The sequence below is a fragment of the Lissotriton helveticus genome, chromosome 3_2 (assembly GCF_964261635.1).
Source record: "Lissotriton helveticus chromosome 3_2, aLisHel1.1, whole genome shotgun sequence".
Taxonomy (NCBI): domain Eukaryota; kingdom Metazoa; phylum Chordata; class Amphibia; order Caudata; family Salamandridae; genus Lissotriton; species Lissotriton helveticus.
Genome location: NC_136062.1, coordinates 297,015,216 through 297,041,371, shown reverse-complemented (window position 1 = coordinate 297,041,371; position 26,156 = coordinate 297,015,216). Strand labels below are relative to the sequence as shown.

General features: G+C 42.9%; 1 protein-coding gene across 2 annotated transcripts in view; it reads left to right on the top strand.

Moving 5' to 3' along the window:
- TLN2 (talin 2) overlaps positions 1-26,156 on the top strand; it is a 1,508,116-nt gene that overhangs the window by 867,795 nt on the left and 614,165 nt on the right. For both annotated transcript variants that reach the window (XM_078684194.1, XM_078684193.1), the window contains exons 7-9: positions 725-822; positions 1,973-2,102; positions 17,017-17,169. In XM_078684194.1, the coding sequence (XP_078540320.1) occupies positions 725-822; positions 1,973-2,102; positions 17,017-17,169 (381 nt within the window). The remainder of the gene's footprint in view (positions 1-724; positions 823-1,972; positions 2,103-17,016; positions 17,170-26,156) is intronic.

Below are 26,156 nucleotides of genomic sequence, written 5' to 3'. Positions count from 1 at the left end.
TGGGCATAGGACATGGTTGACATATGAACCAGGACCGACTGCAGAAACAAGTTCCCTTCAAAACTTGGGATAGAACTTATGAGTTGTCTGTCCCTGAAGAAGCTCATTACTTTTCTCATTAAGAAATTGCGGGAATAAAAAAAAATCACAAATTATTAAAAATGCCTCTCGATTTATCTATTTTTATTGATTGCTTAGCACATTGCTTTTTACTTATGAATTTTGTGTAGTTCCTCTCTACTGTTTTAAAAGGTTGGTTAAGAATGACATATTTTGGTGGCTTGCCATTTGAAGTGGGCAACAATTAGTTTTGTAATCCGAAGAAGTCTATAACACATGTAGTAGTGTGGTACACGAGTCCCCTGGACTCCAAAAAGTGAGTCCCTGTATAGTCTGAAATTATTCTGTCATAGCCCGTGCAATGTCTAGAATTTTCCCTTGCAGACAAAGTTATCCAAAATGTGACAGACTTTGTGGAGTTGCAAAGCTGTTAGAGAACTTTATGACCTCTGCAGGACTTAGCAACTAAAATTATCCATTTGCACAAATGGTCTTAATACCCATAATAGTTTTCAAAACTATATTTATGAGGAATTTGTGGTCAACTTAAGAATGAGTTTTTAATCATTCATTGTAATCAATTTTTATTACTACCTATACTTTAATTTGGTGTGTCTTACTATTTTATGGATTTTAACACACACTTCTTTCCTCTCCTACACAGCTTTTGACTATGGTTTATTTTTGTCCGATGAAGATCCTCGGAAGGGTATATGGCTGGAAGCTGGAAGAACACTGGATTATTACATGTTACGGAATGGGGTAAGAATATTCCTATGAACATCAAGTTCTTTGTTAGTTGTACTAAAGTGACAAAACATAGTGTGCGCTTTCCATCTTTGCACTTGAGTATTCTCCTAAAATAGAAGATTCAAACGTCTTCATAGGTTAGTACATGTCAATGAAATCTAAATCTTCTATGAGGATGGTTTCTCATGGTTATACAGTAGTTGCATCAGCGCACAAGTGACATAATGGTACTCGCATATGAAACTGAGGATAAAAAGAAGCTCACTGACTTGTGGAGGACAAATGTAACAATCGTTCATGCTTTTGGGGTGGAGGTTTTGCAAGTGCGTCTGGTACCCAGAAGTTTCATATTGTGGTCACAAGCAAGAGCTGCACCTTGCAGCAGGTCGACAGCTTATCAGAAGATGATTACATGAAGGAGCATTCAGAAGGAGTTGCAACTGTTTGGGAAAAGAAGCACAGAGATTAGTTGAAGAGTGAAACTATCAAGAGCTTTACCTGCCTGTGCGTTGATGCCTACCTCGGCGGATTCATATACCTGGCATGTTTTCTCCCAAAATACCCTGTTACATATTCTGTCTTCTCAACTTCAGAACCTGGCAAGTGAGGCAAATTATAGTCTTTCCGTTTGTTTGTGGAGTAGTCCATGCAGGTATAACTTCAGGTACTGAGCTTTGTATCATGCCAGTGGGCACTATAGGATAGAGGCTACTGGTAATGAAACCTTTAAAGGCCTTAACCCCCACTGCGTAGTTGTGGAGCTATGTCTTGACAGAGGCAAGCATTGAAAAGCTTTATTGGAAATTGTGAGGCTGGCGAGATACACGATGAGTAGGTTATAGCAGTGTTGGAGTTCATTTTAGAAGGAAGCAATAAAATGGGAGACATACTGTAACGTATCAGAGAGATCTTCAGAAAGCCGAACTGTAGTAGAGTCAGATGTATGTCCGAAGGACCGGATTCTATTCCAACCCTTATGTCTCAAAGGCATGGCCTCTCAAGTACTCGTCAAGCTCCCCGAGAGACCATTCAGCCTCAGTAGGAAGTTAAATTTGACTGAAAAGTTTGTAATGTCTTGTTGCTCTGTGTTTTATTTACAGAACAATATGTGGCTAGTGGCTAGAAATGTCTACGGTATGGTAATATGTGTCTTGTGTTCTAGGATATCTTGGAATACAAAAAGAAGCAGCGACCTCAGAAAATTAGGATGCTGGATGGAGCAGCGAAAACCATCATGGTGGATGACTCTAAAACTGTTGGAGAATTGCTGGTCACAATTTGCAGCAGAATAGGTGAGTTTGAAGTGGAATGCACTGGAAGCCATTAGGATTTGCAACAATATTACCCGCTATCATTTGCTAAGATTCACACTCCAGTCGCATTATATATTGAGTGTTTAAATTGGACAGATTTTTTGACTGTTGAGAATTGCTGCATAGACCTGTCACAACACAATAAGTGAGCAACAGGATTTCTTACGTAGAGTTTGTAAAGAGTACTAAAAGGATGGCAAATGTTGTAGGGAGTCCCAACATAACCACCAACAAGAAACACACTTTACTCAACTCTGTGACCACTTCCCGATAAACTCTCACCCTGCTCCTACCCACTTCCATCATGTATTTTTTCATATGAAAAACAATACACGTCTTTACTTTAAACTTTCTGTCCACAGTACTCCGTTTTAGGTCCGCCTGAAATAGGTTTCTCTCTGACACCCGCCTCCCAGCATTCATACTTCCCCCTCCTCTGTCTTCCCATGCACTCTGCCCAACCTGCCTTTTTCACTCTTCAAATCCCTTGGAGGTCATGCCCTCAATGAATTCACTCCACGTCTCTATTAATCGATTCATTACTTCTAGCGAGTGCTTGGAATAGGAATGCTGGAGTGCAGGTACTCGCTTTCCTGGAGTACCCATTGCTTAAGAGAAGTGCTGCTACTTTTCCATTAAAAGTATCACACCAGTGCTGAGAAGTGGTGGTGCTCACCTGCCCATTTAAAGCGCTTCTACCAGCCTCTAGGCCTCCCCTCGAGAGTCCAGACCTGTCTCACCACTCCCTTCAGTAAATTCTTTGTTTCAGGGACCTACTCATGTCACTTCTTTGGTTCAGGGACCAGCTCATAATGCATTAAATGTGAACCAGCTGCTGCATCTCTTCTGTCTCTGGTAGGCTGGGTGCAGTTTGGATGCCCAGTTGTCTATATAATGTTGTCTTCAAGATTTGAGATCAGCTTTGATATTGGTGTTTGCTAGAAGGACATTTCTTGTGCGTTGTTGAATAAAACATTGGAGGTGGGTGGTTTCCTTCTCCCACATTTTCGAGATTGAGTGGGAGCTCTCAGACATACGTGTGGTTTTGTTGAGGTTTAGAGCATTCTAGAGCCATCGTCGTAACTAAGTGCAGTTTGGCACCCTTCCTTTCCAAGGGAGAGTGGAGGGGGTCTCAGACGGTGACTGATGCCTGAGGCTTTTCCTCATGTCTGCACTGACCTGCAGACATGTTTGGAACAAAAGGCATTCATGGGACAATGACGCAAGTATACGTTATACATCAGCGCAGTGGTAGTGCACTTGCCATATTGTCTTCATGAATACATGTGCCCATCGTCCCAAATTTGTTTGAGTTTTTACGGAAGCAATGCCACTCTTTTATCTGCACCTGTTGCTAGTTTCTTCGAAATGTTCCACAAGAGAAAGTATTGGCTATCCTCGTTTGACAGTCCTCAACCTTAGCTGCATATAAGTGTTTTGATGAAAATGCCACATGTCCAGTGCTCTGAGTAGCCTCACAGCATGTTGGGGCATCTTACAGACCAGTTATTTTATCACATGGAACAATGTCTTGCTGTCTGATGAAATATGTTTGTTTTTCACTGTTTTATCACTCCAGGTGCTCACTGTGACCAGCACAGGAGAAGGTTATTTCTCAGCTCACTCTCCACACAGTGTGAGTCCAAGGTGACTCCAAAATCCATGTCTCTAACATCTACCAAGAGGTTTAAAGCAACACAGCTCACTTTACCCCTTTTCCACATGAACGCCCCAGTGAAATATTTTTACGTACCTCTCCACGGACACCTTTGTAGGACTTGTGCTTCATGTCTTCTTTGGTCTTGCTATCCAAGGGGCCTATGGAATTGCACTGGGGTAGGGCAATCTTGGCCTCAATAACCCAGCATTGGGTGTCATGGGCACAGGTGGGCTTCTATGATCTGGTCCAAACAAACAAGTGAGACCTCTGAGAATGTTCTTGCCACCTAAACCTGGCATGTAACCACAGTCCCTACAGAACATTGGCAGCCTGGAGTCAACAAATGAGTTATGCCAGAGAATCCAGGTTACTTCAGGCAGAACAGGCTGCCTGCCACTCACCCACCAGAGGACTACTGTGGAGTGGTGGTAGGTGGCATGCTAGGGCAACCAGCTTCATGTGTGGTTTGCCTGCTACGTCTCCTGTAGACAACACATGCAGTATTGCTATATCCATGCGTACAGCTACATCAACTGCTGAAAGGGGAAAAGAGACGGTCCACAGTATTCTAATGTCCACTTCATGAAGAAGGGCCAGGGAGATTTCCTTTTCGATTTGGTGGGGTCAGGCGTGAATAGTATATTGCTCCTCCAGTCAAATGCATGGTCACTCTTGTAGCAGCATTGCTTTTTACTTATGAATTTTGTGTAGTTCCCCTCTACTGTTTTATAAATAACCTAATATAAGAACTTCAGATGTCAAACATGCAGTTTAATAGCTGTTCCTGAAAGATTGCATTTTATTTCATGCCCTGCTGGACTTCCTGTGCTTTCTATTCAGATTTGCTGAGCCTTTCTTCTGCTCTGTGGGAGACCTCCTGCCTGCTAGGGCAATGCTTATGAACACAGCAGCTTGTGCATGGAAACAGCTAGTTATGTGGGATGGGGCTTTTACAAGACTACAGATTAAAGACCGCATTCTTCACTCTGTCCTGCTCTTAGAGTTAATTCAAAACATCTGTTACTCAAAATGTAGTTTTTTCTCAAGTCTATGAACACATTTTTGTTTCTCAGTTTATAACTTAGTTTTTCTGGACTGTATGTGTGGGAAAAAATACGTTTTGTCGCCCAAACAAATATTGGGTTTGTAAAAAGTGCAATTACTTCTTAAATCTGCAGTTCCCTTACATAAGTTTTGTTTTAATTTGAGATATCTTTATACCTGCTTAGAAAGATTCACAATGCAGTTTAAGTTTCACACTAGAAACCCCAGGTGCTGCTGCATACGCTAGGCCTTGTTACGACTGTTATGCTACCGTCTTGATCATAGATGTCTGTGTGTATTGTGTACACTTATATCGTATTACCATGTTATCATCATTCATAACAAAAGACATAGATGCTACATTTTTATATCTGAATACACGTAAGCACGCCTAGGTGACGCAGAGAGAGCCCAGAAATGGACTCCTAAGCGAAGGTGGGTCAGCGCTTCAGTGCCTCAAAAATGAGCCCGGCAGCTGCCCTACCTCCTCCAAAGTTTAGTTTGGAAGCTTGGAAGAGAGGGTCATCGAAAGATGTTGTTTTTCATGAAGTGGAATAAATAAAGGCCATGGTGGATAGGTATGTTTTGCTTACCTCTGGTTTTTCATTAATTGGCTTCAACAGTAATTATATGAAAAATTACTCTTAACAACTTTTTCTATGCAAGCCAACAGACCACGATGGCTGGCTATTGACCGAGTACAAGAGTTTATCGTTTGTATAATATTCATTATCTCGGACTTTATGCGAGTTACTATAGTCATGCGGGGCACAGGTGACACTTGATCGCTACACGTGTAAGAAAGAGGTATGCCAAAAACAGGAAGGACCGATGCAAATAATTAGCGACTGATCTCATATAGGCAGACTGCCCATCATACGGCAAACTGACCATCATATGTGACAAGTGGGAGACTTTGGATGATTCAGCGGGATATTTTTTCAGCCACAATTGATTTGTCTTGGTTCAAATGATTTCTTAACTTAAAATGGGACTCCATCATCCTGCTCACAGGCAAAGGTTGCAGACTTGCTTTAAAAAGACTGTCTACCACTGAAGTTGGGTGTGTGGGTCGCAGCTTTAGTTGTGGTAAACAAACCATCTATCAGCCAAGACATTCAAGGAATGTAGGTGATTTTGTACGGTAAGCCTCAATGAAATGTCCATTATATGATGGCAGGATGGTTGGTGCTTGCGCAATCATAAGTCGTTGAGGGGCTGTAAGAAATTATACACTCAATGTATTTGCGAGGCAGGAAGCCTTAGTAAATCAAGAAAGAGCTCGTTATTGTGATAGTAGTGATGTAAGATGGCAGAGTATGCTTCGGTTGGGCTCAGGCCCAACCTAGATCTGTCCACCGTATAGGCACTTTAACTTACGGAACAGAAATAATCTTCTGACCATGCTCTACCTATCCCTTGGTTGAGCTAAAGGCAAAAGAGAAGTCAAGAAAATGGTGGGATGCTGTTGAAATTGTTCTGTTTATAGATAGTTTGGTTGTAATTGATACTGTCGCCTTTAATTTCCCTAAATGAGCTCTGCATGCTACTGACCGGATATTAACTTTTTTTAAAGCAGTAGTTGGTGTTGTCTGAGGTCTGGCAGTCGCACTAGAAGTGATTGGATCATATATATGGCTACCAAATCCTTGTGATGTCTGCTCCTGCCTCCCTGCATCCACAGATGTGGGCTCTGGAACCACTAATATTTTCACTGTACTTGTATTCTTTGATTGTTGTATTGCTGACCTACCTCCACCATTTCGGTCGGTGGCTTGGCTACCGCCCCAGAGGTAGAATTTCCAACACTGGATGGTCCAGCCTTTCCAGCATCCACAAAGAAAGCTGATGGTACATGTTGCATTCCGAAGCATACAGTAAAGCTGAGGACGTACTGTCTGTTCTGTAGATAGCTTATCTGGCAAGAAGGCATCAGGTTGGTAGCTTGCATTTTAATAAGGCACTGATGGATCATGTGTGGCACAGACCTGGGATGAATCCCGATCTAACCCAGCAGTAGATAGGTTTGTGTCATGAAAATACTGACCACCTCCCTTAGATATTGTCCATTTATCTGTGCATCCCTTCCCGAAGCTTTTAATTGTGTAAGCTTACTCGACAAACTTTGATGCAGGTAGAATTGCTCCTGTATTGCCCCACATAGTCAAAGAGGTTGAACTCTCGCCGGCAGAACATTTTTACCTCTAGCAGCTTAGCTCTGAAATCATTTAATGCAACCTGTCCTTCCACATCTCTATGCCCACGCTGTTTGGGAAATGGAGGCTTTCAGAGCACAAGATGAAATACCTTTCTGATGTTTGCACTAATGACATGGATATGGTCAAGCAATTCATGCAGTCGGGTTCAGACACTGCAAGCTGTTTCTCCCTTCCATTTATTCGAGGGGAGCTCTTCCAGGGTACTTGGATGTTGATGACAGATTGTTGAGGTCTCGGTCGCACCTAATATGCTAAGGAGTATATGGAATTAGGAGCTATGAGGTTTTCTTAGAGCTTTTCTCTCCCATAATTCATTAAAAGCAGATTTTGGTATTGACACAATAAAATTACCATGCTTTACCTCAACATTCATGGGGTTGGTTCACTTCCTCTTTGTACAGATGCTCTGCAACTCTGTTGTATGCAGAGAATTTAGTCTCTCACAACTCATCCGGCAGAGCAGGCGAACTAGTCTGTAGATTATCTAAGCAGGCTTGTGTCTGTGAGTAATAAGAGGGAATAGGCACAGGATGCGTTAAAACATCTTAAAACAGGCGGGACTTTTCGGAATTCGATCTGATAGCAACAGATTTAAGCAAGTCGCTCCCCTTCTACAAGGCACAGCATCTTTCCATAGATTCTCTGTGTATGCACTTTATTTTCTGAAGTCATACCATGTCCACTACATTTGTCTGCTGGTACCAAAACAGCAAAAACTAAGGAAATCAGAAAAAGGGGGGGGGAGTGAAGAGGTGGTGCCGATGGGCACCGAGGTGGGCACGTCCTCCTCTTATCAGGGATTATATTAATCAAAAAGGGTCCACCTCACATTGGGTGGGTGTATATCCAGATGTCAATGGAATACACCTTCTTTGTTAAAATACCCCTCACACACCAAAAGGGCCCTTGGTGTCATGCTTCATCATCGGGGTCTTCCCGTCCCGCTGCGGGGCGGGGCAGTGCTGCGACAAGCGACTACGCTGGAGCACCTTTAGATGGGGGTGCTATGTGTTGGGAGTGAGTGTCAGTGGGGTCAGGAGTGATATAAAGTGTGAGTTATAAAAAAATACCTGGCCTAGTGGTAAAAGAAATTTTTATTAAACACTGGCTGGTATTATTAAAAAGAAAAGTGAAGCGGAGAGATAGAGCAGATTAATGGTCTCTCTCTCCTGTGTGGGTCAACATGTTTCGAGGCGTGAAGCCTCTTCGTCAGGACCTAGGGGAAGATCCCCCTGTCACTCACTAGTGTTTCTCCACAAAGGTAGAAAAATGTGTATATACAAAAAAGTGAAACAAGTTTATCTATGTGGGTAACTACAATTAATAATTACAACACATTTTTACTTTCACACTAGTAATGTAGTATGCCTGCAAGATAAGAAAAACTTATTATAATTGCGCCGATCCCAAAGTGCGCTTAACTCTAAATCACCTGTAAGGGAGGAAGAGACACACAAACATATATACTGATTGGGATACTGGGATCATGCGTAAGTGGTGAAGGAAGTTTAAGCACATTCCTCGGAATGTGCTTAAACTTCCTTCACCTTTTGGTGTGTGAGGGGTATTTTAACAAAGAAGGTGTATTCCATTGACATCTGGATATACACCCACCCAATGTGAGGTGGTACCTAAACAGCAACTTGAAAACCTGGTATGCTACATCATAAGTGTGTGCCACCGAAAATTAGTGACAATCGTTGAAGAGCTCTGCAACCGTTTCTTGGACACCATATTAGTATGTCTCAAGAAAGAGTCTTGAGGACCAATTACGACCTTGCTCGCTATATACATTAAAGAAAAAAAAGTTAAACTAGAAATACTTTTCAAACAAAAGGACTCTAAGACAAGAATCTAAGATAGGAGGCGGAAAGGACCCAGTACCGAGAGAGCTCTAAACGGTAGTGCCATGAAATGTCTTTTCATTTAAAGAGCTGTGGACGCTGGTAGCACTCAACCACAAGAACTTGTTGAACTAAAACCATATACATATGCTGACGTGTGACTGACATAGATTTTTCACATCTCAATGAAAAGGAGGAGGCAGAGACGTGGATGGCTCTGTGATGTAGCTTCAGGTTGTAAAGAGGGCAGATTGTCTGACCTCTTTTAGGGATTCTGGTAATAGCCAAGACTTTATGATTTTACAAAAATTATCAGCCTGATTCATCAAGCTGATTTGCGCTCGCAAAGGGCCAGATTCTGAGAATCTGGCCCTTTGCGAGTGCGATTTTTGCATTTGGGATTCATCATCCCAAATGCAAAAATCTCTATTACCGAAATCGCATATTTGCGAGGAATTGGATTTGAGGAATCTCTAATAGAGATTCCTTAAATGCAATTCATCAACCAAATAGAAATAGCGAAATCGCAATATTTGGTCTCAATTTACCACCAGGTCTGACTTGGTGGTAAATTGCGTAAATAGTGTAAAAAGCACTTTAGTGCATTTTTTTCTTTTGCATGTTACACACACATGTCCTTTGGACATGTGTGTGCGCAACACCTGTTCAAATGTGCATTTTAGGGGTGCTACAGGGTGTCCTTTGGACACCCCTGGCACCCTTAAAATCGCTATCTGATTTGCGAGTAGCAAATTGCTACTCGCAAATAAGGGATACTCCCCATTCATTCCTATGGGCCTTTTGGCCCATAGGAATGAATGGGGAGGTATTCCTTTTTTTGCGAGTAGCAAATTGCTACTCGCAAATAGAGAACATGTAGGACTCGCTATTTATTTAGCAATTCCTACATGAATACCGTTTTGCGAGTCCTTAATAGCGAATCGCTATGATTCGCTATTAGGGGCTCGCAAAACGGCCCCTTGATGAATCAGGCTGTATATCCCTAATATACTTACTTAAAGGAACTTTCAGTCAGCCCTCTTCAATCATTGGTTTGTTATATCATTCACATGTTTCTTCCTCCCATTAAAGCACACATCATGGGGCAACCCACTTTAGCATTTGGCTAATTTCTCTGTGAGTGACAGATATTCTGCCCTTTCACAAGGAGCCCATCCACATGCAAAGTAGTTCACGTCAGTGCCAGGGCCTAAATACTGTGGTATTGTGTCCTTTTTCAGACACATTTTTTTTTCTTTTAGCCATTTTTAGGTTGTACCCTACCAGACAGCGCAGCTATCTGCTGGTTTGCTAAAGACATCTTGGGGACGTTCAGAAAGTTAACCTAGGAATGCATTCCACCCATTTACTGGTGGCTTTGTGGTTTGTAATTCGCATTTTCTGGATTTCTATTTGCTGGCTTTATTTGCTTTAGGCTCTCCCGGTTCAGTTCTTCCTTCCTGTTGCCTAAAGCGTGTTTACTGTATTCTTCCACACATTTTTCTTACTGAAAACAGGCCTTTAAATCTTCTTCTTATCTTGTCTCATTTGCTGGGCATTCAAAGACCGAAGTCAAATGTCAGGCTCTGTCTTACTTTACTTTCTCTACTTCAAAGTGATAGGATTTATGTGATAATCTTGTTGGATACTGGGGGTAGGAAAGTATGTTTTTTCTAACATACAACATTTAAATGAACTGTGTAAGTATTTTCCGAATATATCAGAATTAGGAACATTAATGAAGCAAATTTATTGTTATTTCTGAAATGTGTTGAAAACAAATGCTTTAAATTTATCAAAATAAATCATTATGCTGGGTGATGCAATTACCACGATTTTACGTTTGTGCACTGTATAGTTTTATTAGTAAAACTGTATGTCGGTGCAAATATAATGGTCATTTCAATTGAAAATATATTGTCTGTAATGGCAGTGCGCTACTATACCATGCATACTCCGCTCTACTCCATTCTACACCACTCCACACCACTACAATCAGGTCTGCACCACTCCACACCACCACACTCTGCAGCACTCTATTCTACGCTACTGAACTCTATGCCACTTCAAGCTACGCCTCTCTACTCTACCCGTTCCTACTCTACCCGTTCCTACTCTACACCACTGCACTCTTTGCCCTTGCTCTCTACACCACTCCAGTTAGTCTACACCAATCTACTCTGCACAACTTCATTCTACGCTACTCTGTGACACTTCACTCTTTGCCACTACACTCTATGCCAATGCACTGTACGCCAGTGCACTTTACTCTGTAATGCTCAACTCTATGCCCCTGCACACAACCACAAGCCACTGTACGCCGCTCTAATCTACTCTGCACTGCTGCACTCTGCCACTGCACTCTACGCCAATCCACTGTACGCCACTCTAATCTACGCCATTACACTATGCCACTCTATGCAACCACACTCTACCATGCACCACTTCACTCTACACTGAAACAATCTATTCTTCGCCACTGAACTCTACACCAGTCTACTCCACTCTGTGCCACTCCACTCTATGCCTCTGCACCAGGGCACAAGTTCTAAAAAACGAAGTGGGGGGACTAACCAGGTTAGGCAGTATGCAAGTGAAATCATGACATGTGCCATCAGAGCGCATGATGTCCCGACACGTGACATTGCATGTGACATCACAGGAAGTGACATCACAGGAAGTGACATCACAGGAAGTCACTTCACTGGGAGTGACATCAGATATTAAGACCTCACACATATGTTTATCAGGTATATCATGAGTACATTTAAGCGCATTATGAGATTTAACAAATGAGATTTGGCATCTGATAGTGCCAAAAAAGTGGCGTAATCCCGACGCAAAATCTGGGCCTAATACACTCATTTTTTTAACCCTGCCATATATAAATTGGCAACAGGGAGAAGCATGGCAGTAGATCTGTTATACTTAATTGGTTGCACAGTCTACATTTTAAAAATATTTGATTGGTTTAAGGCATCTGCTGTAAAGGTGCCCAGTAAATCTGAGGGAATAGCAATAATGGTGAGATAAAACTGGAGTTTAATGCATTTGTTAGAGAGATCTGTGTTTTGTGAAGTTCCAGATTTGAATCAAAGTATAAGGTTAATGTGCCTCCTGCAAAGCACATAACGTAACATGCAGATGACTGATTTTAATTTTATGTAGATAGTAAAGTGGGTTACTGATTTTAACACAGAGATCCTTTTTTTACCTGCAGTTCATGAATTGTAATCCTTGTAATGTAGCAGAGAGAGCTATGAAGGACATGTGACTCCTGTACCGTGTAACCCTTTCTCATGTAACTGATCCTGTACATTGATTTACACATGCACATGATTTATTGTCAGTGTATAATGTGTATGTTACATAAAGAGCTCTGACACCCTCCATTGGGTTGTGTAGTGCTATAAAAGAAATAAAATAGTGCTTTTGAAATTGTTATTTGTGTAAATAGTGGGACAGTCCAACACATCTGACATTCTTACAGTGCAATTCAAACAAATGATGGACGGAATATTGAACAAATCATACATTCACTCCCAGTCAAGAGATCTAGGTTAAATCCATCGGTCTTTTGCTCACCATTCCACCCCGGTTTAGACCTAGCCTTATGCAAATTAGTCTTGACGCTGTGCCTCATGGGAACAGTCCAGACCGAACTGCTAAGCCAGGTCCTCCCTGGACCGGTTTCTGGGTATTACCCTTCATCAGCCAGGCTAGCTTGAAGCCTGAAACCGGTACCAGGATGCTTGTTTCCGGTCCAGGGAAGACATGACTTGGCAGTTCGAGTTGGACAGTTCCCATGAGGCACAGGGTCAAGACTGATTTGCATATTGCTGTGTTTGCTGGGGTGGCGAAGGGATCTAAAGAATGATGATCGATTCAACCCAGATCTGTGACTGTGGGTGGGTGTCTGAAAAGTTTCAGCATTCCGTCCATCATCTCCTTGCGTTTGCTTTGTTCGTTCTAAGTTGGCAGGGTATGAACAGACGTGGGTCCCTTGCTCACTTTCCCACTGGATTCAAGCTAGCCTGGCTGATGAGGGCTGTTCGCCCGAAACCGGTCCGAGGATGCTTGTTTCTGGGTCAGGGAAGACATGGCTTGGCAGATTGAGCTGGACTGTTCCCATGAGGCACAGGGTCAAGACTGATTTGCTTTTAGCTGTGTCTGACCTGGGGTGGCGAAATGAGCTAAAGAACGATGATGGTTTCAACCCAGATCTGTGACTGGGGGTGAGTGTCTGAGAAGTTTCAGCACTCCATCCAACATCTCCTTGTGTATTTCTACCGTGCATGCATCTTTTTGTTACAGGGACTGAACAAAAGCAAAATCATGTCTCTCTTAAGTACCTGAGAAGAGATAACAAGCTGTCTGCTTTTGTTTCCCCTCTGTCACATTTACATTTAAGTGTGAGGTTGCAGGCTGCCTCCAGTCAGGATATTCAAACATAAGCAGGCCTGATGGCCCCTTAACTTCTGCCCAGCTGGAGGTGAAAAAAAGCTCCCTTGTGGCCTGCACATTGTTGCTGGGAATTGAAAGCAGACAACGTGCAGGTGCTGCTGAACGTGTCCCGGCGTCTTCCACAGGACAAGTTCAGCATATTTCTATGGGGTCCAACATTTTGGCAGGGGGGCGGCGTCCACCCTGTGAAAAGAGTGGGTGGACACTGTCTACCTGCGTGTATCCCCGACTTGTGCCCTGCTCTGCACTCTAAGCCACTCTACTCTTAACCACTGCACTCTACACCAATTCAATGCACTCGACTGCATCACTGTACTCTATGCCACTGCTTTCTAAGCCATTCTACTACACACCTCACCACTGCAGACTGACCCACTACTCTGCAACACTGCTTTCTCTGCCACTCTACTCTGCGTTACTCCCACTTTATGCAACTGCACTCTTTGCAACTGCACTCTATTCTACTCTATGCTATTCTACCCACTGCACTTTATGCTACTCGATTGTACTCTGCACTTAATGCCAGTTGACTCTACTCTGTTGCACTCCAGTCTGTGCCACTTCACTATGCACCACTCCAATCTATGCCACTGCATTCTACGCCCCTGCATTGTTTGCAGCTGAATTCAATGCCAATCACTCAATGCCACTATACTCTGCAACATACTATGCCAATGCATTCTTCACCAGTCCACTTGACGACAATCCAGTGTGTGCTACTCCACGCAACTCCACACTATGCCACTGCGATACATGACACTCTCTGCCACTCCACTCCACTCCACAATACTTCACTTAACTCCACTTTTCCCCATTCCACTCTGAAACGCCATGCTACTCTCCTCTACGCCTCTATCATTTAGCCATGCTGAACAGCAGCCGTGCTGGTGTACCACATGGCTACTAAAACACATTGGCAAAGCCAATAGCTATTGCATAGGCGAGACCTATTGTGTTTGCCAGTGCATGTTTATTTTGGCAGTGGTCCAGCTGCTCCCCTAAACAATAAAGGTTTACAAAAACCATGACTGACCAAAGCAAACTTTGACAACGTAAAAAGGTCGGCAGTCAATATCAGGCCAGTTGGTTTTGCAATTTGTGTTTTCCTCTACTTAACAAGATCACTTCCATACCATTGTCAGCAGAGTTTCCACAGTCTCACTGACGGTACCGCCAGGGCTAGCCACTCACCACACAAGTATAACTGATTTCTGCCCAAAGCAACATATCTAATATGATTTTAGAATATGCCTGTTAGTTCGTGCCCTTGACCTCGGGACGTGCACTCCCATCTCATTATTGAAAGAGCATCAGAGTATAAAGCCATAAGCGTGTTGTTGTGTACATTCTTGATTCTAGGTTCTGCTTTTATTTCCTTGCAGTCTTGTAGTCAACTTCAATTTAAATGTTCAACTTTTATGAGTTCCAAATCTGGATTTCTTTTCTAACATTTATCGACATGAATCATCTTTTCTTTACCTAGAGCAATCTACGCCTCCACCAACTAGTAGAAAATTTGAGCTGAAATTAGAAACGTTTGACAGCCTGTGATTAGAAATAAATGTCGCTTCGACATTAGTGCGGTGGTTTCTGTGCCCTTGGCTCTTGCTTTCACCTCCAGCCTCCTGTCCTGTTGCTCACAAGGTCTGTCTGTCTCTGATTAGCTCCTGTGATCTGACAGTGTGATAATGAAGCATCAGAATTAAATAGCCCGAATTACACAAATATTTCCTCACCTTTCCCCATCATAAGCATTTGTTTTTTATGGGTGTGGGAATAAGCTTCTGGGTTAGAGGCTTTAGTTGGAAAACAGTTTGTTGAGGCTTGCTAGTTGTTCAGGCCACAACTGAAACTAAGCTAGGACATCCATGTCTCTCAGAGGTCCTCCGTTACTGATCTAGGAGGCATTAAAAGGAGTCAGTCTGTAGGTTGCTTCATGGTAGTCTCGTATTCGTGGTAGCCCAGCAGGAGCTACTTGTTTGCAACGCTTGCCTTTGGCCCTGCAGGTAATGCGGTCATTAGTTTCAGTTGACATAGATTTGTGGTCTGTTGAAACCTTTGAGCCTATGGCTGAAGTTATGACACTGAGAATGACCACTGTTTGTTTGTGCTGTTTCTTATTTGGTTTACATCATTCTTTTCTATTGTTTTTTTGTTTGGCCTCGCCTATAGTCAGCTGGTCTGTACACAGTTGTGGACTGTACCAGTGCTTGCGTTGGGTTTTGGGCCAGCCCATTGCATATTATTGGTTGCTTTCTTGTCAATCACGTCCTTGCTTTTTTGATGGTTTTCCTTCCTCCTCTTCTTCTGTTGTCCCTCCCCTGCAGTATATTGTTTTTACCATCCTTTTTTTGAGTTGTTGATTTGAGTCCTTTCACTGCTTAATGCAGAGACCCACTTCTTAGGTTTCGCCTGCACAGCGCAAGCGCTGTGCTAGAGAAATCTATTGTTTTGAATATAAACTTATTATGTTATGTTAGGCTGACTTGTATAGCGCGCAGCTGCCCCAGTAAATTGGCATCCCACTATTTTTCATTTAATTCTACCCCATTTCTATCCATCGCTCCCCTTCTGCCCTCTGTGTAATGCCCCCTTTCCATTCTTTGCTCACTCTCCCACCTCTCATATCCTAGCCTGGCTGCATTTGGCTTTGCCAGTGCCCGATGTTTGGAAAGACACTACATCAAGCAACATCATGGAACGCATCATCTTGCACCATGCAATCTGTGCCCCTCTTAAGACTGCAGCATGTATATAAAACAATGCATTATAGACTTTCTAGGTGGACATTTTGAAATGAGAGAAAACAATGTTTTCTATGCTTTTAGCATGACTGGTCACCACTACTTGTTTAGTTAATGTGGGGTGCATAACAAAAGATTCAAACACTGGCAAATCCAATAGTGGTTACCACAAAGCATTAGCAAAGCAAGACCTAGTGCCTAAGCCCATGCTTCTTTTAGTTCAGTTGGTTTTCCGCATCTTTCTTCAGCTTGTTTCCATCTTGGATTTAGCAGCCATGGTCAGATCCTCATGGTTATCTCTGCTAAGGAGTGTCTTCTGACCCCCTTACATCTCATTTTTTTTTTTTACAGCATCAAATGGTTTATTAGAGATTATAGTTACAAACATATTAACTAGCATACATGTACATCAAAGAAAGGCTTAGCATGTGAAATAGTATCTGCAGATCATGCGTGTGATAGAGCTATGACAAGACCTTTGTTGTTCGTCAGGTCATTGTATAGAAGCTCTAAGGAGTCATTGAATGCTTTGGTTAGAAAAGGGGTATTTCAACTCTGGTATCTGTTCTAGAAAGTGACAGGCTCCTGCTGGGTATTTAATGAACTCCATTTGAAGTCGATATGACAACTGATAGAGTGAGTTCCTAAAGGAAGTGTGCGTGCTATTGTTAGTGAAATATTCATAAAGTGGTACTTCACCTAAAGTAGTCTTCAAATGCAAATTTTTCTCCACTTTTCAGCCAGCTCTTCATAATTAGGCACTGTTTGCCAACCCATCAGAAATATTTGTCGTCATTTATCCACACGTACATCTCCCATAATATAATTTGCTCCTTATTTGCATTATGTTTTGCCTTTTTTTGGTTTACCCTTTTCCCATGGTAGGTGAAGTGTAAACACTTTTGCTATTTATTTTAGGAATTACAAATTATGAAGAATACTCTCTAATCCAAGAGACAATGGAGGAAAAGAAAGAAGAAGGAACAGGGACTCTAAAGAAGGACCGCACACTACTCCGCGATGAACGAAAGATGGAGAAACTAAAGGCAAAGCTGCACACGGATGATGAGCGTGAGTAATATTTGGAGCTACACAGAGGTAGAGATATATCTACACGCGACAATGGGGAGATTTAGAATTTCATACGCATGGCTCTGGAGGGACGTAGGAACCCCACTGGTTTTAAGAATGTATTTAAAATTAAATCCTTATAAAGAAATCGTAGAGCCCAGAAATCATGGCAACGTTGAGATCTGAAGAGAAGCAACCGGGGGGAGAAGAAATCCACATATCAGACAGCTAATTAATTTTTGCATTTATAATTAGTTTTATTTTGAAATGGTCTTTTTCCAGCTGAACAGTACATCTTGTACAAATAGAAATCTTTGCATAATATTAACTCCAGTTATAATTTAAGGAATACCTTTTTAGCTTAAAAAACAATTTGTGTAAGGGAGCAAAAAATAATTATATTTTTATATTAATAGTCATTGCCTGATTAAACAAGTTGTTTTCTTGTGCCAGTGGACAAAACGTTATAAATATAATTTAGCAGTGTATTTTCTGCAGAGAATGCCTATCGCTGCTCTCAGTGGGTATGGTGGGGGACCTCATTTGAGTTCAGTGAATACTGTTGGTCCAGTCTCGCATACCAGATGTGCAGTCATCTTGCTGAACCTCGAGGAGAGGATGTTCAGTCCTCATTTGAACATTGATAGTGAGCCCAGTGAATGACTAAAGATGGTAACGGTGAAACGCCATGCTGTTGAAGGCATGGGTTTTCTCATCTAATAGACTTCTTTTCAGGTACGGTGTTTGATGGTGGACTGTTAAAAGCTGTTCTAAATGTGTCATGAATCCCAAACTCCATGACCGCTAGAAGCTCAGCATGCTTTCGTTTAAGTTCTTAAGTGTGCTTGAAATGGAAGGAACCAAATAAAGGTTCGAACTATATTATATTACGTGGCACTCTAAAGAGGGATGCTTGTGTAGCGCAGCATTATGAATAGAATTGCACCTCTGTGCTATCTACGACATGGGAAGGGTGTGTTTGCACAAATGAAGATCTGTGTAACAGAAGTATATTTTATTCTTTTTTAAGAGGTCCAAGTGTGTTAACTCAAGGTTTATCAAAAGTGGGACAGCGTTGCACATGGTGGTACTGAGCGCCGCCGTGTTGCATCCGCTCTTCGGTCTGCATTGCAAGAGATTCACATTGATTGAGCAAAATTACTGGTATCTCTGTGTTTATTCCCAAGTATTACTCAAGGGCATTACTAGGTGTTAGTTTCAGTGTTATTCAGAGCACTTTGAATTGTGTTTGATTGAACAGAGACCATATGTGATTTCTCCACTAAGGGAAAACCTTGACTTCCACAGCTTTTGCTTGCCCCAGACGTCTTGCTGCTGAGGTCTGGTAATACGCGACTAAGAAGATGAAATCTAGGACACTCAGGGCCTGAGACTTTGTTTAAAGTCGTTGTGAAACTTAGTGAGTGAATGAACTACTATTGGGCAGCTGGCTAATGAATTACAAAGCATCCACTGGCTAAAAGGTCTAAGCTGAAGACAACACAATCATAGCATTACGCTTACAAGAAGATGCAGATCAACTTCACAACTTGTGGCATGGCTCGGTAGCCTGTAAAAGACAAGAGAGGGCCAGTTGCCTGTTTGCTGTTTGTTTATTCTCGCTTCTACAAATGACCAGGGACGAGAGGCAGAGAGAGGCGCATTAGCCCAATTGAAGGAATCCTACAGACTAAACTCCTCAACAGTGTCATGATCTCATGCACTAGTATGAAGTGTCTTTTACCACAAACACAGTTTAAAGAAAATACAACATTCTGGCCGCATCTAGCGCCTTCTTTGTAGGGACCACTATTAGTTCTTTGTTAGATGACTGTTATTGCCGTGATGGAACTATTCTACAGAAGCTTCTTAACAGATGGAATAAGACCAGTCTAATAAGATGCATCCACAGCTCCAAAGTAAGTGTGCACTTCTAGTTTAAGTTACAAACACCATACCGTTAGGAGGGGAAAAACATTTAATAAGCTTATCACTCACACAGCCCTCTCACCGGAACACTACTCACAGTTTCACAAAATAGTCTCCTCCCTGCACAGCAAAAGCCAGTTGAGTCACTTTCTTGCTTCATTCGTCTCCTTAAAAAGTAGCTGTCATCTAGTTTTAACAAGCATTAGCAAAGCCAATAGATCTCACCTATGCAAGAGCTATTTGCTTAGCCAATTCCTTAAAGTTGTTGGTATAGAACAGTGTAGCGTGGAGTAGAGTGGCATCGAGTGGAGCAGCATACAGCCGAGTGGCATAGAGTTCAGTGGTGTAGAATAGAGTGGCGTGGCGTGGCGTAGAGTGGTATAAAGTGCGGTAGAGTGGGGAGGCATAGAGTAGAGTGGCATAAGGTGTAGTGACCTAGAGTGGTATGGAATGAAGTGACCTAGAGAGCTGTAGAGTGGCATTGAGTGGAGTAGAGTGTAGTGGCATAGTAGTGTAGTAGTATAGAGTGGCATAGAGTAGTACAGTTGTGGGTGTAAGTAACTAAAGCGTCAATAGATATGGCAGATAAGGTGCAAGCAACATAGATCAGAAGCCGAATAACATCTGAGAGGTGCAAATGAATGCAGTGTCCTGAATTGATTAATTGGGAAGAACCCCCAATGTAAAAGAAAAGCCCCTCTTATGAAATCAAGAAACTCCTATGTAAAATAAAAGTGCATCTTTTGTTAATCACCCTGTTCTGTAATTACAGAGCATTGGTGAAGTGTCAATAAAAAATGGCAGCTAGGTTGAAAGCAACCTAAATAAGAAGCTGTATGCCAGCATTAAAAGTAAGAAGGCACATTGCATGTCCTGGAATAGTACCAACAGTCTTATAAAAATAGTGTGCTGCAAAAAGAAGAGGAAGAATACATGTACTTGGTCCATGCTCCATGGCGGAGGTAACATAAGGAAGGAAGGGAAGCCAACAGCTGCACAGATCATGTGCTGTATAGGCGAGACCAAAAATGTTATGAAGCCTTGCAGACACATGAAGAGGGAAATGCAAATTGGCTGTCTATGCTTCTCATTAGCCACAACCCTCTCCTCACTAGAGGCTCAATTCTTGAATCATTAGTAGTCATTGGTCGAATTCTTAGGATTTTTAATTCCATGCTTTAGTTCCTCATATCATGAAACTCTCTCTTTTAGGGGAGGAGTTGCACCAGGTTTAATAATAAAAAGGTATTTCCCATCCAATCCTCTGATCTATAGTTACCGGAGTGTGGGAGTGGCTAGAATGCGACCGATATCAAAGAAGCTGTTTCTCTGGTAAGGTAAACATAAATAACCCATCTTTCCTCCCCAGAATACCTACACACACAAACTCAGATGTTTTATATTAATTAGCATTTATTATGTGCTAATCTAATATAAATCATATGATTTAGGGTTATTAATCATTATACTGGATAGCTGCGCGGCTATAAATAGGATCAAAGTGATTAAAATAGAGACCCCAGACATTGTTCATTGCACATCCTTAATCATCTTGCCTAGACCTCCCTGGTTACCTTGCAGCATCGTATTGTTATACTGCCTGTAGTCGAACCATGTGATATCCTTGCGTAGTTGTCTCATACCTGAAGGTCTTCAGTTAAGTGTCTTAAATAGTCAGCGTGTCCCCAGCGACTGGTGCTTCACTGTACCCTCCACAATCAGGGCCGGCTTTAGCGCTGGTGGCGTCCGGTCCGACAATCCCTTTTGGCGCCCTCACGTCCCATGACCGCCTCCTCGGATTCTCTCCCTACCACCTGCAAAAGTGCCCCTCTTCCCACCTATCATAAGATTTTGCTAAACACAGTGACCCCTGAGGTCGCAGCGCCCCTTCCACAGGTCAGCGCCCGGTGTGGATGCACCAGTCGCACTGCACTAAAGCCGGCCCTGTCCGCAATAAACCCCTTTCTATGGAGCAAACGTGGGTCCTCTCGCTTGAAACCCGGTATTTTTAACATTTGGCTGAGAACGATGTGTTTCTATGGAGTATTTGCAAGGATTAGTTCATGGTACATTTAGTACCCGGTGCAGAGACCAGAGCTTTGAGCAAGGTTATCTTGCAGAAGAGGTGTACCTTGTAGCTGCAGCCGCTGTTAACATACAGCAGGCATACAATCCAATCCCTTTCCACATTAGTAGTGGAGAAGAGTAGATGTGACAGTTTTACACACACAGTAATATATTATTCTGCCACCTTTGCAAAAATTCAGCAAGAAACTGACATTTGATTCAGTCCCTCATTATAAGGTCTACATTTGTCTTGTCATGTGGACAAACACATCAGGGCCTGTAAATGGACATCTACATCATCAAACATGTGGAGAGAAGCGCTGCACACCACGCCTGTCCAGTACCAAGATTCTTGTTTGCAATTACATTAAAAGCCTTGACTAGAGAGCTCTGTGTTGCCAATGCATCAAGGTGAAGACAGCGGTAGATGTGGAGTCAGCATTGCGAGTGCCTACATGCTCGCCCAATTAGTTATGATTCTTCAGCCCAGCATCCAAAAGTAAGTTGTGTAATGAGTTACTTCAAAATAAATGGAAGTCCTCCAAGCATTGTGTGCTGACAGGCAGTAGTGTTTTCAGCTGGGCCATGAGTGAGACAGATAACGTTGTGTGATCAGTGTGCAAATAGCACAAATGACCATGTTGCCTGATAGTTTACAGTGGTTCGTCTACGTAGATGCAGAAGCATTGACAGCGAAGATTCTTAAATATGAAACCATGTCAAGGTCCCTGGTACTTTGGATGGACTGGGGGTGTCGTGGCCTCCCCTCGCCTTGTCCTTGCTTCCTTCTGCTTGGTGGGGGCTGGGTCTCCTCCTTGTCCCCATTGCACATCCCTTGCTGGGGCTCTGTGTTTTTTCCTTCTGGGAGGCTCTCTCCCGGGCCCTCCTCTCTTCTGGGTATGGCTAGGGTATCTATTCTACGTTAAGGAATCTGCGGCTAGTAGTCTCTATCAGATTTACAAGTTACTTACCTTCGGTAAAAATGTATCTGGCAGAGACGATTCTAGCCGCAGTTTCCTTCACTCCCCATTCTGCAAGAACCTTCAGTTTGGTCTTCTGCACTCGGCTCCCTCCAGGTGGCTTATCGTCTGTGAGTGTCCTCTTCATTTCCTGACGGGATGCTTCGGACTGTTTAATTGTTCTCCCCTTCCTTACGGGTAGGAGGTCGGTTGGTTCATGTGTACTTCTGCATCCCTACGCCCTGTTTTTTTCCGGTGTGGGGGCCTACTTTTACTCTTCTTCCCTTTTAATTGCTTGGGGTTTCTGATTCCTCTGCAGTCCTCTGAGTTGGGGTCTTTTGGCTGTACCTCAGCCTTTCGCTCCTTCCAAGGGATTTGACCTCCTTTCATGGTGTTGTCTTGGGTTTAATTGCCGTTACTCATCTGTTCCGGGCTTGTTGCCCTGTTGTGGATTGTGATTGCAGACTCTCTGTCATCTGCTATCACGTTTTTCACATGTTTTTTCTGCCTCAAAGGAGGCTGTCGCCATAGCTTTCAAAGGTTGCTCCTCAGAGCAGTGCTCTGCTCTTTTGCTGCTATGGCTTTCTGTACCTTAGTGCCTATCACTTTTCCAACTGGTGCTGTTCCTCACTTTTCGTTCCTCTCTTTTCTGTTTTTACTGCTTTTTCGCACACTGTTCCCTTACTCTCCACTGTTTTTTTTTATGATGGCTCCACGTTGTGGTGTGGAAAAGTTCTCCAAAGAAAACTGACGTCAGCGCGCCGGGGTGGGGTTTATGTGACCTCGCTGATGCCACGCCCGCTGACGACGTCAGGGCGGAGTCACATGGTACTGCCCCCGGCGCTCAGAGATGCTGTGGCAAAGAAAATTTTCTGGATCCAGTCTTGCGCCTAGGGATAATTCTACGTTAAGGATCTGCGGCTAGAATCGTCTCTACCAGATACATCGTTACCGAAGGTAAGTAACTTGTACTTCAGGTTATTTGGGTCCTCAAGATGGAGATTAATATCTCCAAGTAGAGAAAAATTGGCATTATGCAAAATATGGAGGGGCCAGTAAGTCGGGAAGGGCAGTGCGCCATCTACTGATGTGCTCAGGAGGACGATAGATCAGAGCCCCAAATAACATAAATTTAGGAGTGAAGGAAAGTGTAAATAGTAAAGCTTCACAATCAGGGATCTGAAGTTCATTGATTTTGCATTTGTAATCTTTTTTCTAATCTTCTAAAGTGTGGAACGGCCTCCTCCTCTCTTGAATTCTGCAAGAAGCGGAAGAACTGGCTTTTCAGTTAACCAACCTACCATAGGAAGGGCTAGGCACACACGCCTGTTCAATACCAGGATACCCTCGCAGGTGATAGTTCACTTTACAAATACACATAACATAACACATCAGTATAGGTAACCACTCAGTGTTTTCTCTCAGATGTAGAATAATTTTATGTTGGTCTAAATGTATTTTGCTGCTCATTGACTGTGATCCAATACTACAATAAAACAGCGCTTTGAACAAATGTGAATAATCATCTGCCGTTTGCAAATCACCCCAGATCCTATCATAAAAGTGGTTTGCTCCTTCCTCTGATGTGATGCTACGCAGAACGTTAATATACTATACTTCTAGCCATAAGAAGCTCACGTAAAGGGTCACTCGCAATACAGTGTTCTGACTGAAGAAGTTCTTCTGTATATAACTATTCAAGAATGCGGTCTGGAATTTCAAAAGTAGCTGAAACTGAGAACAAACGGAAATTAAGAACACTGATTAGAATCAATTCATTGATGCTTTTTAAGTGTATGCATAGGTCACTTGTTACCAGATTAGCAGGTAGAATTCATGTGGTATGAGATTTTGTTCAGTTAGGTATCTTTTTGATTAGCTATTAAACCTTTAAATTTCCCCTTCGGAGACAACTTCAATATACACTGTAATTTAGGAATAATTTTGGTGTATGTAGAAAATCTCTGCTCTGATAGATATTTCTACCTACCTGCAGGATTTCTCCCCTGTTAAGTTGCCTGACTCGATCCAGAAACGTTGCGATAGCTCTGAGCACAGGCAGATGGTGTTGTGGCTCCAACATAGCTCTGGTATCTCTGTGGTGTTACGCCATAGGATTGTACATGGCATCACCTAGATGGTCTGAGATGAATTACGTTTTTTTCTTCATCCTTAGATGCGGTTCTGGAGTTTTCTCCACTCCAAAAGCTTTTCTAAAGTGCGGTGCTTAGGAAAAATGATATCCGAAGAAGTCACTAAGGGCAAAAGGTAGCACTTCAACTGATTCCAGGACTCGTCTTCGGATTCACTTGGCATGTGCCCTTGGAGTTTTGAATGTACCCGCACCTCACTGTATTACCTCGACCACACTAGCTTGCTTTCGAAGTCTGCATACAGCTGGGCAGGTCCTTCTTTCACTTTCTGTAGGTTATACAATCCTAGGCACCTCTTCAGATACCATTCCTCTGATAGGTATTGTGGTACATACTCTCTCCGGAGGTGGTCTTCTCCAACTGTCAATCATACCAATGTATATTTGATTATGCTGGATTGATTTATATAAATTTCTGAGGCAGGATATTACATTGTTGAGTGGAGCATCGACGATTGGAAATCAAAAATAACTTTTTTTAAATAAATTATCAAGACTGGTATTACCTGTGAGTAGCCATATTGAGACTAAGATAAAGTGATATGTTTACTGTCTAAGAATAGAGAAAAGTATGTTAAGAGTGCCGAGGTACAGCTTTTTTCTTTAATAGAACACGGGAGTTTAGATGAATTTCCGTTTAATGACATCCTTGGTAGTGGAATGTTTTTTTGTGACTTTGAGGGGCACCAATACTGTTAATTTTTCAATTTCTGATACCAATACAGGTGTTCTATAGGTTTGATGTGCCACTGTTGTTACCACCACTACCCCGTTTGCTTGTTTGTGAAAAATCAGGATTTATATAGCGCTGCTAATCACCCAATAGGTTATCCAGGTGCTTGCAAGACCCAGAAGGCTCTTTCGCACAGCCAGGTCTTGGGGCCCTTCAAAATTCCAGAAGTGAGATTATGGTCTGGAGTCCGTGGGGAGGCTGTTCAAGGCCTTTGCTGCAATGTAAGAGAAGGAGTGTCCTTCACTTTTGCTCCTGTAGATGCGAGTAGTGTGCAAGTGATAGGGAAGCAGAGCATAATCTTCTCGACGGCTGGTAGAAGTTCAGGCGGTGGTTGATGTAGGCGGATTTTTGGTTGTGTAGAGCCTTTTGTGCTTGGGTCAGCAGCTTGAATTGCCATCTCTTTTGTACAGGAAGTCATTGGAGTTGCCCGAGTTGGGCTGTGATATGGGTTCGTCGGGGGAGGTCGAAAACGAGTCTGTCCGCGGTTTGAATTCTCTGTAGGAGATGTGCGGCAATTCCTACATGGAGAGCATTGTCATAGTCTAGTCAGCTATTGATGAGGACCTGTGTCACGGTGCAACTCATGTACAGGGGTACCAAGTGAAGATCTTACGTAGCATGGGCAGAGTGCGGAAGCAGTTGGAGGAAACAGTGTTGATCTGGGATTTCACGGTGAGTTTATCTGTGGTGATTCGGAGGTTTATGGTGTGATCAGTGGGTGGGTGTGGGTCCCAGGTCTGAGGGCCACAAGGCGTCGCTCCATGGGTTGCTGTTGTTGCAGAAGATCAGTACTTTCGCCTTGTCCGTGTTTAGCTTCGGGCAGTTTTTCTTCATCCAGTTGGCGATGCTTATCATGAATCTGTGAAAATGTGTCCTGGTGGTGGTAGGGTCATCGGTGGGGGAGAGGATGAGTTGGTTGTCCTCTGCGTAGTATTTTTTGTTGAGGCCGTGAGTTCTGATGATGTTAGCCAGTCGGGTCATATATGTATTTAAGAGTGTGGGGGTGAGATGTGAGCCCAGAGGGACATCGCTGACAATATCCTTGGGTTTGGTGGTGAAGAGTGGTAGGCAGACCCTCTGAGTTCTTCTAGTGAGGAAGGAGGTGATCCAGCCGAGCGCGTCCTCTTTGATGCTGATGTGGTGGAGT